Source organism: Symphodus melops, assembly GCF_947650265.1.
Source record: "Symphodus melops genome assembly, chromosome: 13".
NCBI lineage: Eukaryota > Metazoa > Chordata > Actinopteri > Labriformes > Labridae > Symphodus > Symphodus melops.
This window is the reverse complement of record NC_136703.1, coordinates 21,881,630-21,894,418: the sequence shown is the minus strand read 5'-3', so window position 1 is coordinate 21,894,418 and position 12,789 is coordinate 21,881,630. Positions and strand designations below refer to the sequence as shown.

The 12,789-nt window shown below is 39.0% G+C and overlaps 1 protein-coding gene across 5 annotated transcripts in view; it reads right to left on the bottom strand.

The window, feature by feature from the left end:
* Positions 1-31: 31 nt before the first annotated feature.
* Positions 32-12,789, bottom strand: part of samd10a (sterile alpha motif domain containing 10a) — a 42,418-nt gene continuing 29,660 nt past the window's right edge. For 3 of the 5 annotated variants that reach the window (XM_079360296.1, XM_079360295.1, XM_079360298.1), the window contains 6 exons: positions 8,446-9,843; positions 6,536-6,717; positions 1,294-1,462; positions 1,041-1,187; positions 653-730; positions 32-387 (listed from right to left, as the gene is read on the bottom strand). In XM_079360296.1, coding sequence (XP_079216422.1) covers positions 666-730; positions 1,041-1,187; positions 1,294-1,462; positions 6,536-6,717; positions 8,446-8,458 — 576 coding nt within the window. In that variant the 5' untranslated portion in view covers positions 8,459-9,843 and the 3' untranslated portion in view covers positions 32-387; positions 653-665. The remainder of the gene's footprint in view (positions 388-652; positions 731-1,040; positions 1,188-1,293; positions 1,463-6,535; positions 6,718-8,445; positions 9,844-12,789) is intronic. The other 2 variants (XM_079360297.1, XM_079360299.1) reach the window with 2 other exon arrangements.

The window sequence follows — 12,789 nt, the reverse complement described above, 5'->3', positions numbered from 1 at the left end:
ACATTGGCAATACAACAAAATAAATAAACTATATTTTATTTTTTATTTTTTATTTTTTTTGCTTTCTGACATTAAAAAAAAAATTCACAGACAGAAATAAAAAGATAAAATGTTCATAAGTAACACAGAATTAAGCAATAACAAAACAGATTGTCATGGAGCTCCTTCATTACAGTTCCGAGTCAGTCCGTAGTGATCATGTCTGTTCATTTTGTAGAAGGGAATAAAAAGCTGCCAACTTCCACATGACAGCATGAGTCTGGATATCGCTGCTCACTGGATGTATTTATCCCAGCGATCTGTTTGACATTTGAGTAAATATCCAGTAATTCCTCAGAATCTATTCAGAGTGCCAGCAACCTTGCTATGATATTTTACCAAAGGAACCTGTGAAAGACAAAAATATGAATCATTTATTGAAGACAATCCTGCAAGCAGAAGTTAGATTTTTTTTGTAAATATGCCTGTCTGGTGTCAGGCTAATAGTAAAATGGGAAGACTGATGCTATTACTAATCTTGTTCCTGTATATCTAATATCTACTGCAAGCAGCCAGCTACCTTAGCTTAGCTTAAAGACTGGAAACACTGCCAGCCAATTTCTCTGAGCTGTTTAATTTGTGCAATAAAACAAGTGTTCATATTTCAACTTACATTTTGTACGGAGTTATGTGTTAGATAATTGTTGAGCAGTTGCCAGGCAACCAGTTGAGACTGGTCGAGCACATAACCCTTTAATAAACAGACCATTGTTTAAACACATTAGTTGTTCTGCAAATTAAAGATACAGTATGTGAAGTGATTTGTAGATGGATTTAATTATCTTTTGACAGAATTAGGCTAAATGTTGTCTTTCTGCTTCAAGTCTTTATGCTAAGCTCATTAATTGTACTGCTGGCTGGTTGATGAGACTGGTAACAATCTTTGTATCCCTCTGCCAGTGAGTGAGTAAGCTTCTTTGAAAACTCTTAACAATAAAAAAAATAGGCCTTCTTAAAAGTCAAAGTCTGAAAACAGTGTTGAAAAATATAATTACACACACCCTCCCCTCTGCTGAGCAGCTGCAGGTTGCGTCCCTCCTCCTGCACCTGAAGCTGTAACACCTGTTGGAGCAACTCTTGCCGAAGTGTTTCTTGCACAAGTCCCATCCTCTCCAGCTTCTCTCCATTCAGACGCAACAAAGCACGGCCTGTAGGGTAAAAAGCAAGGGGCTCAAAAATCTGAAAAGCTTTGATTATGTAATCATTTACTTTACTTTTCATTTAAAGGTCTTAGGATGATGTAAGCAGTGTGACCTGTGATGGCGTGTTGTGAAAACGCCTCCACGTAGGTAAGGTAGTTGTGCGGACAATGTTTCTTCAGCCATTTACAAACATCTTGTTGTGACCAGAGTACGACGGGTCGTATCAGGCTGGGCTGTGTCGGGCTTGTGTGATATATCCCATAGTTGTCCTTGGAACGGTACTGCGGACACACATACAGGAAGATATACAGATTAACAGAGAGAACGCTCATCAGATAAAAAAGTAAATTTTGTTAAAATATTTTTGATGAGACTTTAACCAATCTTATCTTTGTAAAGTAAATGTGAAGTTACAGCAAACCATAGACCAGAGAATATTAATGAACAAAGTCTAAGTGACAACACCCATCTGTTACGGCAGGGGGTTCTGGAAATGGAGCTGGAGCTGAGGTGGGTTTAAAGCCTTATAACAAATCGTTACATCGCAACCACCTGACAGTCATTTAAGTAACAGTAGGACTATGCATTTCCACATTGTCTTCATTTTTAAAGACTAGAGGTTGCCACTTGCAGCCAACATGGGGTTAGCTACTGCCAGCCGAGCTCTGGTAACAGCATCTTTCTACCTAAAGCTTCAAATTCATCTTTATTGTCCCCAGAAGGAAATGCATTCGCAGCCAGTTAAAACCGAAAATGTACAGAAAACACCGGAAACAATGAAAAATAAACAAATATATACATAAGTTCAGACAGAAACAGAATGCCAAGAGCCTTTTAAAACAAGTAAAAATCTTCATCCACCAATACTGAACATGAAAGCTTGTTGAATAACAAAAAAATACAAAAAGCATGGTATACAACGACTAATTTAACTTCTTTCTAGTCTTTGTGCTCTAAGCTAGGCTAACCTGCTGGATGCAGATTCATATTTATAATGCAGACACGAGAGGGACATCTCCTAATCTAAAACAAGAAACTTAAGTGAATACTTAAAAAGTGAAAACTTCATTGGAGTGGAGGAAACTTGAATGCTGTGCAACAAGCATGATTGTGTTTGGTAGCACTGACTGAAGAAGTCATCATGATATCTTTTTTGAGTTGACAGAAAGTGCAGACAGATAACCGTGCAGCTCAATTCCAGCATAGTGTACAAGGAGAGTTGCACATTTTATCAGCACTGCACCCAGTCACAAGTCTTACTGTATATGGGCTGCTGTTAACAAGGAACCCCTTAGCCTTAACCTGCACTATTGTTGCAGGTCCAACTGAAAAAAATGAGCAGGCATTTCAATCTATTCCTTCAAAGCGTTTTGTGTTTTTTTTAAATCCCAGTACAAAATCTTTTCCCTTACTCTGGACATTACTATTACAACAGCTGCTGCCTTAAACATCCCACATCCATGACATGATGTGATCAGATACTCAGACTACACACTGTGCTTTGATGAAGAAAAGTCAATGTACATAATGTCTTCACTCTGAAAATGTTGTTTAACAAGTCTAACATTCAGTAAAACCTTCAGACAAAGGTCTGCAGGGCTCACATGCACACACAGTACATGAATCTATACATGACGAGGAAGTGACAAGAGCAGCTTTCTGTTTAGGTTTCAAACTCATTAAATCCCACCGGATCAGCATGAACATATATGCATCAAAAATTGTGCATATGTAGTCGTCTAAAAGAGCAGCGAGCATGCAGCAGCAACATATTCAGAGGAGCATGACTGCCAGTGTGATCATGAGATATAGCTCTTTAATCTTACAGGAAGTAACATTATGGAAGACTAACCAAACCGGGCCTTTGATCCTTCATTCAGTTTTAAAAATTCAGCAGGTTCAGCATGTCTAAGATTTTCTCTGATGCAGGAGAGGTTCTTCTTCTTCTTCAAAAAGAAAAGAACAGTTGGCTCACATCTGAGACTCCTGAAGGGAGGTTAAATGTGTTCATCTGGGAGTTCATCTGACAGAGAGAAACATGTAGCTTTTAAATAAATAAAGCGTAAATACAGTATACATAGAGGCCATGCTGATAAAGACAATGTGTTTATTTGATGAGGTTGTCAGTATTGTGCAAATGAAATGACAATGAGTTGTTTGAGTCAGATGTGTTCAATATATCAATTACATATCTTTATAACTACCACTTAGTATCCATTGCATAAATGATGAAACATGCTGGAGTTGCTTGTCACCGATTGGTTTCTGAAGAGGCCTTATGAAGCTTAACAATGAGGCTATACATGTTGGAAATGCTATCTCCCCTTAACTTTCACTTGATCTAGAAACATGCAAAGAGGTAGAGCTTTGGTGGACTTTTACCCTCCTGGCAAACACCTACAAGGTTCACACCTGTCAGTCAACTCCGCCCTCCGCTAATAATGCAAATGAAGGCATAACTCCTAGCTTCAAAATCCACACCTTTTATAGTTTTTAACCAACAAAAAAACTATTCTGACAAACCAGTGTTATTGTATCAGGCTGTACATTTGTTCACTTCTACTATAAAATGGGCATTTAAATACAGGCCTTAATTGGATCCTTGTCAGCCAGCTTCAACTGTTGTTCTGTGATGCAAAAAAAAGTGGCTGTAACATTATGATTGACAGTTCTGTTGACAAGAAGCTTCTGCAGTTTTTTTAACCAGCGTAGAAGAGTAGAAGAAAGGCAAGAGACGTAACAAAGACCAACAACATGGTCATTTAAATGAAGCTCTAGCGTAAGTTCAGTCTAGAAGACTATAATTGCCTCACTCATCCCTTTATGCACACTCGTTTCTGCTGTCATTCTCAGGCTGTCATCCTCAAGGAGTCATTTTTGGGCTGTCATTTGATAATAAGCTGTCTCCTCAGCGGTACTCCTCTAACCAATCGCATCTTTCCCTAACCATGAGTGCTTCAAACCAACACAAGTCCATATTCTGCTGTAGACTGTACTGACCTGAGTGATCTTTGAGGTTTCAATGCCCAGTTAAATGTGTGCTTTGCTTAGCTGAGGGCGTCAGTTCCACTAGCCAGATCATTTCTGCGCATGTCTTGGTTCAAAATGACCTGAATCACTGGCACAATATGTCAGCGCCCGTCATGGGGATATTTTAACTTCGCTTTTTACAACAGAAGGAGATGTGCGGAGATGTCTGTGTTTCAATATATAACAAGTTTTATTCCTCCTCTTGACTGACCTCCAATAAATAATGGTTCTTTTCTTTTTACTCTTTTTTTAAACAGGAGGGTGAGTAAGAAAACAGAGAGTGGGGAATTATATGTGGTCAAGGAGACACAGATTTAAATGAAGTTGATCCACCAGCTCGAGGACTAAAGCCTTGAGGTGCTACTTAACTCCTAGCTAACTTTCTCCTTCCTTCATTAAAACCATGTTGTTTAAATGTGTTTTACAGTTTGTCTTTGTTTAAAAGTTTTCATCACCACCGGTGCTGCAGGTGTTGGTTATAAACACAAACTACAGATGTAACCCTGATAGTTTGTCCATTCAGAGAAGTTTGAGGCCATCATATGTCAGCTTATAATAAAGCTAGGAAAAGATAACAAAACTTGTTTGTTTTGTCGAACCATCTGCTTAGAATCCAAAGATATCAAATGCTTAATAAAAAAGGGTAAATTTAAGTCTATGAATTCTCATCAAATAGAAGAGAAGAAATGTTTGACACATTAGCTTAAAAAAGGATTTGTATATAATCTATGATCAACATTGTTTCCAATAGCTGTTTTTTTTAACAGTTAACGAACAAATAAAAATGTTTGTTTAAAGCTGTGAAACACAATGTATAATGATACCTTAATTCGTATTTATTGCCTTTTTTTCCCTCCTATTCACAGGAACCAACACGTAGACAGCACTAGTGAGGCGTCTGTGAATGTAGCGTGGATAAGAGCACAACATAAAGAGAGAAACATGTAATAAAACAAAGTCAAGGAGGAGAAGATGAAAAAGTTAAAAAAAGTGAAAACACAGTTCACATGCTCCCCTGTAATAAAACTTCCAAACAAACAACACTGATTAACTTCATGTTACTGGGGACAAAAATAAACCCACCGCTGCATTATGTTCATCTAAGAGGATTGAAGCAAACAAACAACACATTGTATAAAACTCTGTTATCAGCCCGACCCAGTTCTATGTCTGCAGCGCTGGCTTCAGCTCATTACAGCCTTTAAAATGAGACTTCCATGGGGTGAAGACAAAGGGACGGGCTTTCTGACTTGTTACCAAGAGCTTTAAATGAGGCCAGTTTACTGCACACACGGATTGTCTCTGTTGGTTGTGCAAGCTAACAAAGCTGTACAGTATCAGTTTAAAAAAAAGATGAAAATCTAATAAGAAGAAGATATTAGAAGTAGAGCAGTCCGGCCACTGGAAAATGTTTCACACAAAACATAGAAAAATGGTTTTGCATGCAGTTTATGGTGTTACAATATTGTGGTTGTATATGAATCAAACACAGCTCTGTCAACTAATGCACAGTTTATGTTGTTTGGTCATTACTTGTTTTGTTGTTGTTTGTCATGGTGGTTATTTGTATGTGTGTACCACCAACCTGCAGAGGGACTACACATGGAAATGATCTCATGGCTACCCTCTGGCATATTTACAAGTTTATGTTCATTAACGTGTACTGTTCTTATTTCTAATTACGGTAAATAAATAAATAGTGTCAAACTACATTCTTTTCTTTATGCTCTGAATGAACAGACACAGTAGTGCTGCAGCATAGCAGCAGTATTGGAGGACCTGTGCTATTTAAAGGCATGCTTAAAGGCTGTTAGAGCCCGCAGACCTGCTGGGGAGAGAACAACTTCCATTCTCTGCTAACAAAGTGCCCATTTGCAACAATGGATGATGACTGGCTGCATTTGCTAGAGTAGGAAATTTGCCTTTTAGATTTTCCTGACAAAAATCTGACAGCAACTAGAAACCAGAGTGATTTACATGTATACTTGCATTGGCAAGTCAACAGACAATCTTTAAATATGAGCTAAAGTGGGAGAAAACACATCACACTAACTTTCTAGCAAATGTAATTTGACAACAGTGAAATCTTGATCCATATGATGCAGCCACTTCAGCGAGCTCTTTTATCATAACGATCATTTTCATTTGGTATGTAATTGATAAACATCCAGGACAAACAACTTCATCAGTTTGACTCTGAGCAATACAATGCAATAACCATATAACCACATCTCTGTGACCTTGGAGAATAAAGACAACTCCACAAAAAATCAGTTCATGATTCAGGTGTGCTGTTTGACTTGTTGATGTCATGTAGAAGTTACCTGCAGGGCTTCTGTCCCCGGCTGCTGCAGAAGCTTCACTCTCCTGCCTCCTGCTGTTTTCTGCCCACGCCCGTCATGCCAGGTTAGATTCCCACCTGTCCGTCGACTCAGCTGGTGCTTGAAGTCCTCAGGGAGCGCTCGATATTCCACAGCTGGTCGGCAGAAACTGAAACTGGATGCCGCTGAAGAGATCAAAGCAGGAGGTGTGATGATTAGAAGGCCGGGTTTGCATGTAAACACTGATGATGCATAGCTGCAGGAGGCACGCTCAGCAGAAACTACCTCACTGACTGACATTAAAACAAAAGACATACTTGAACCCACCTGGATACCCTGTTATTCAGAGATGATCTCATTAAGTAGTGCATGCTTGTGCCTGCTCTTTTGTTACGAAGGGAAAAGTAAAAAAAATATTATTCTTGAAAAGCTTCTCTCGAACTCTGGTTAGTCATAGTTCAGGTACAACTACTACTCTGTGCAGAGCTTGAAGCTGAATGTCAAAGCTGTGAGACAATCCACTTTCTCGTCTTTATGAGGCAGCCTACAGGCAGACATCCAAACCCACTCAACAGCAGGTGGCTGCCCAACATCCAGTAATTAAAAAAAGTGTGGAACTACAGTAAACATGCTGTTTCTGGCACAGAGACCTTGGCAGTAAGCCACAGGTCATTACTGATTCATGTGCCAGATTGGAGGACTTCTCTCACTGTGTTTGAAGTTGTGTGTGCGGCCGTGTTTGTTTGTGTGCTCTAACATTCATTTTCAATATCTTAAATTGACTAAGAGAATTTAAAAAGAGGACAGAACGAGAGAGCGCGTCAAGGGAGACGGGGAGTTTGAGGGGATGAAAGAGAGTCTTTTGGTTTTCTTGCTTTGTGCCTCCCTTTTCTGTCATTCATCGTCTCCCCTGCTGAGAGCGCAGCAGAGACGAGTCCTGCAATCATCAAGAGAAACCAGCAGCTTCTGCGTATTATGAATAAGACTCTAGATGCGATTTTTAGTTTCTTTGAGGTGCAACTCCAAGACTTTTTATGTATGAACTTTCCTTCACAGTGGAACTACTCCCTCAGGCTGCTGCTGTAAACACAAATATGCCACATTCCTGGATTAAATACAGATAATTAAGACCACTTGTCAAACTTGAGCTTGTACTTCCTCTGGCTGCCTGTTTATGAGAGAAAAAATCCTCATTAACTAATGCTCTTTAAACTGCCAGTACCAAATTGGAGAACTCCTTTATGAACATAAATCTTACTGAACATACTGTGAAGAGTCTGGTCTGCCTGTGATATGTTTGATTTGGTATTTTTGCCTGAAGCCTACACTGCAGTGTAAAGCTTCTCCAATGTTTATCTTATTATGGCTTAATAAATTCAGCGGGAGGAAAATCAAAGGAAAAACATCATAAAAATTCTAAAGGCGTTTTATAGCTGTCAAAAAGAAAGTTAACAGTCTTTGCAACCACTGACCACTAAAGCACAAACCATTAGACTGGTTATGCTGGTCTCTTAAAGTGCGCTGTCCGTTTCAGCACCAGGTCACTGGCCTGCCCTCAAGAAATCACTCATCCTCTGTTTCTTAAAACATTATCAATGTCCCCAAACACATTTAAAAACAAACGGCACAGACTTTGACGTAGCTGAGCTGTTGTGTTTTTCCTTTTTATCCGTTTTAGGTGAATTCATATTTTGTAAAACGGGGCTATTAGCTTCTAATGTTCATCTTTACATCAAAACTATGAACAAATACAGCAGACGTCATGTTACAAGACCAATAACATACCTGATCAACCTGTCTCGCAAGTGCTGGGTTAAACAAACGACCTCATGTCTGGTTCAAGTATCCTTTTCAACACTATTCTCTTGAATATGGCGACGATTAATAAAGTATCCACAGCAAAAAGCTCTTACCGTCCACCGCCATGGTATCCCCCTGCCGAAGTGGATCTAGTGAAAGTCTCCCATCGTCTCTGGTGAACGACACACAGACTGTGGGTCCTACGCCTTCCTCTACGCTGTTGTTCGTGAAAAGTTTCAATGAGGTCGAGCTGAAGGAATGGCGCTCCACATCCTCTCAAGTCTTGCTGAGAAAACACAGCTCACGTCCTCCAACAGTGTCAGTCCCTACTGGTGTCTGTCTGCGGGGTTAAAGTTGCAGAAGACAAGGAAGGAATGTCCCCGAGCTGCAGCTGGCTGGCTGACTGGTTCCACTGGTTCAGGCGGGCGCGAGCGTTCTTGTGCGCGTGCTTGCTGCGTCTATTTAAATGTGCTTGTGTGTAGTTTGTTTTTTTTTGTTTTTTTGTGTCGTGAGAATCAGACGCGCGGCTTTTTCTCAAGAGCTTGCATGAGCGCAGTGAGCTCAAAGTGCAGCCCCGGGCCCTGTAATTAACGCAGCCAGTGGATGCTCTGAAAAACAGCCGGATGAAAAGGCTTCTCATCGCCGCAGCATCCAACTTAAGGAATTCCCCTTTGACTTTTCTCAAAGAAAGGGAGCTCTGTGCGCGCCCCTGGGCAGTGGGCCCTGTCCGTGATGGACCCTCTATGTAGGGTTTTGTCCAGAAGAGCTGTAGGATCATCGAGGCAGATATAACAGAGCACCGATCTGCTCCAAAAGACACAGCCATGTTTCTAACCGGAAAAGAAAGAAGAGGATTAGATGACCTCTCTAGTTTGAGCATTAAAGCATTACACATAACCACACACAGTTATTCACATATGCTGCTCTACCATACAGTTTAATACTAGACGTCTGTGTAATATGTGTGGTATAACGGGGTGTGTTTTTCCCCATTATTATTCTTATACCATCATAGAACAAATATACTTCCTTCATAGCTCAACCTAACAAATGCTTCCTTCCATTTTCATTCATTACCTTGGTATGGAGTTGTCTTTATGATAACAGAGTCTGACCTATATAACAAATGGATTATTGTGGACAGTTTCTTTGTTTTCTAAACATATGCTGGCCGAATGTCCCAACATTGTCTGTCCAGCAGAGTGCAATCCAACTCCAGCCCAAATACTGTCAGCACTGACTGCAGCTTACACAGCAGAGCTTTACAGTTGAGCAGGCAGTGGTCAGTACTAGAACAACTAAACTTGAAAATGAAAACCTTTTGAGTACCTTTCTGAATCATATACTATATATAGGTCCATAAAACAGTATAACATATTTTTTATTCCAGCTTATAAGGTGATGACAAGTAACCTAGAATGGTTTAAAGAAGGCTAAAGAACAATTATTAAGTGAATGAACTTCCCCTCCACATCTGGAACCACTCTCCAATCCGTCTGCTAAATGTGAAGCTGGGAGACAGGAGACAGTTAGCTTAGCATAAGTCAGAGAGGGAAAGATAGCTTTGATCAAGTTTATCAAAGTTTACACATTTCTACCTGCACCTCTATGACTCCCATGTTACACCACATTCATTGAATGTGTATTAAATCACAGAAAAGAATTGCAGCTATATCATGAGAATCTGGGTTGCTAATATAAAACGTTTTTATCCGAGTCCTCTTGATAAGCCAATCTGTCATCTGGTTTAAGCGACCAACGAAAGTGGTACTGAGCTTCTCTTCCAACATTCGAGAAAGAAAGACATTTTAGGATTCCAGTTAAAGCAAACATGGGCAATACAAAATTCATAAGCAGACCTTCAAATTCTAGAGAACTCAGGGACTCTATTATATAAGACATTTGCAGCTCAAATTTAAAAACACAGATGTAGACATTTCATGTCCTGAGGGTCTGCAATATTAAAGTCACAGGTAGTTAAAGGAGAAGGTCCTAGTTTGAGGTAGCAACTAATGCCCTGCAGTCCAAAAGATCCACTATTCTTAGTAACAATCCTGCTCTTACTACTTTCAGTTTTCAGTGGTGTCAGCCGCGACTTTAATGTCCTAATTTATTTCTCACTGTTTTTTTTAAGAATCAAAAGATGCCAAGTGTGGATCCAAGGCGGGCTCCCTGCTGTTTTTCATACTGCATCTTCTCATTGATGTTTATTTAAAATGACTTCACAAAAGATAACAACATCTGACAGACATTCTTCTTCATCCTCCCATCATCATTGCCTGGATTACCCGCAATGAACTTCCCATTCATTACTGCCACTACAGTAAAAACAGTGGTCGCAGAAATTCATTGTAGTACACCACACACCACTCATGGGATTGTAAAACCAGCTCACTAGTTTGGATGTAATTGGGAGTGTGTGGGTGTGATTTTTTTTCCTCTGCAGATGTTTCTAAGGAAACAGAGACTGGAGACTCTTAAACTTTAAGCGTGGACACGTTTGGCCTGGTTAGAGTGAGATAAAAGGAAGAGTTGAATTAATAGTTTCCACAGGAGAGTACATCAAAGGAGCCTTAAATATTAATGGCATACATTTGAGGTTAACTCTGAGCAGCTGGCTTTTGTTTTAATTTTCAACAAAGGAATTCTTCACATCCATTTTTTTGGTCTTACCAGATCAATAAAAATTCCTGCACAGTCAATTACTTACAGTCTGAATACTTAACATACTGTTCAGAGCCACTACGAGTTAATGGTTTATAATTTAACACTGTCTTTTAGGTTGATCAAGCCAGAGCATTTGAAAGAAATGTAAATGTTTCCTCTATACATCTAAACCATCAGTTAGCACAAGGGGGCAGTATAATCCTGTTAACAAAGACACATAGTATCGGGTTGTACAGAGCAATAGTTCCCTGTTGTTCAATATAACCTTAAGAAAATCAAACATGACCACGACACATTCAGCAGTAATATTTTAAAGTCAAGTTGTTGTTTTCTGCTTTCTCTACAGTGTTGTCTGTAAAGGAAACTAATTATCCCAGTATATGTTTTTAGAATAATGTCGCTAAACCAGGGATGGAAAACCTAGAAAATATTCAGGAAACTCATAATTTAGATTCTTTGCCAGATAATTCATCACAGTACCTTCTAAAATGTGCTTAATAATAATATGTGCATTATTTGTATTGGTTATGAACACACTAACGACAATTTTTATTTTACTGAATTGTTTGTCAAGTGGAGTCTCTGTGCAAGCGAATCATTGTATGGTGGCCCCACAGCGCCCCCACAGGTGTGGGGCTACATTACAATCTGATTCAACAGAGAACTGGGAAAAAATATAAAGCAGTGTATTGTTGAATTGATTTTATTAAGCTGCCTTAATAGTAAATATATTGATGTTCTGTAATAAGGCACATGTTCAAAGAGGGTTAGTTAAAAAAAAATCATCTAATAAATAATGATAAAGTCTGATTTGCTTTAACAGTTTAAATCCCTCATCAGCTGCACAATTAAGTAAAGATTACTGCATCAACAAGTACAATAACAACAGTAATGTGGTAATGTCATTTAAATCATTCTTTAATATACTGTAATGCATCAGAGGTACTTTGGGTACTTTAACATTTTATAAGCAGAGCCTGGAACACCTAATGAGTCAAACTGTATTCCTAAAGCAAGGTATTTAAATTTAACATGTGTTAAAGCAAAAAGACATGGAAGAACAACTTTCACAATAACAATGTCACAAGAGCAGACCATAAAAACGGAAAATTACTTCAAGATTTTCAGTTGTCTGAAAATCGCTCATGTACAGAAAAACCCATTAGCGCTTCCCATTTCCCAGTGATTGGGTGGTATAATTACAGGTTAAATTCTATCAAACTGTCATTAAACATTTGTCACATTTATTTATAGAAAAATTATATTGCGATAATTATTGTTTTATCACCCAGGCTTAATCGAATGTTTGTTTCAAAAAAGCAATACAAACCCTAATTAATGCATTTTCAGAATGGTTTTGAAGAAGTGCAAAGGCAAAAACAACAAACGTGAACAATTCTTTACGAACAGAAGAGAATGCAGAAACAATCGAGGAAGAAAAACTGAAAGCAAGAAAAGCCTATTAATAGGGAGAAGAGGAGATTTCTTTAGAGGAGACTTTCAGATAGATGTGTGTGTGTGCTTGTTTTTTAGTGTATGTGTGTGCTTGTTTTTTAGTGTATGTGTGTGCTTGTGTGTGTGTTGTCCGTCTCCAGATGTGTACACACTGCCATGAGTCTGGCAACAGCAAACATACTGAACTTCTTGGGTGAGTGTGTGAAGTGGGCCTTGACCTCTGGCTCCTCATGTGGCCACCAAATGAGATCTCCCAGACCAACATTTGTTTTATCTAACGACCTGATTCTAAAGAGGTCGACACCAAAAACCAAAAAGAAAGATTCTCACTAAAA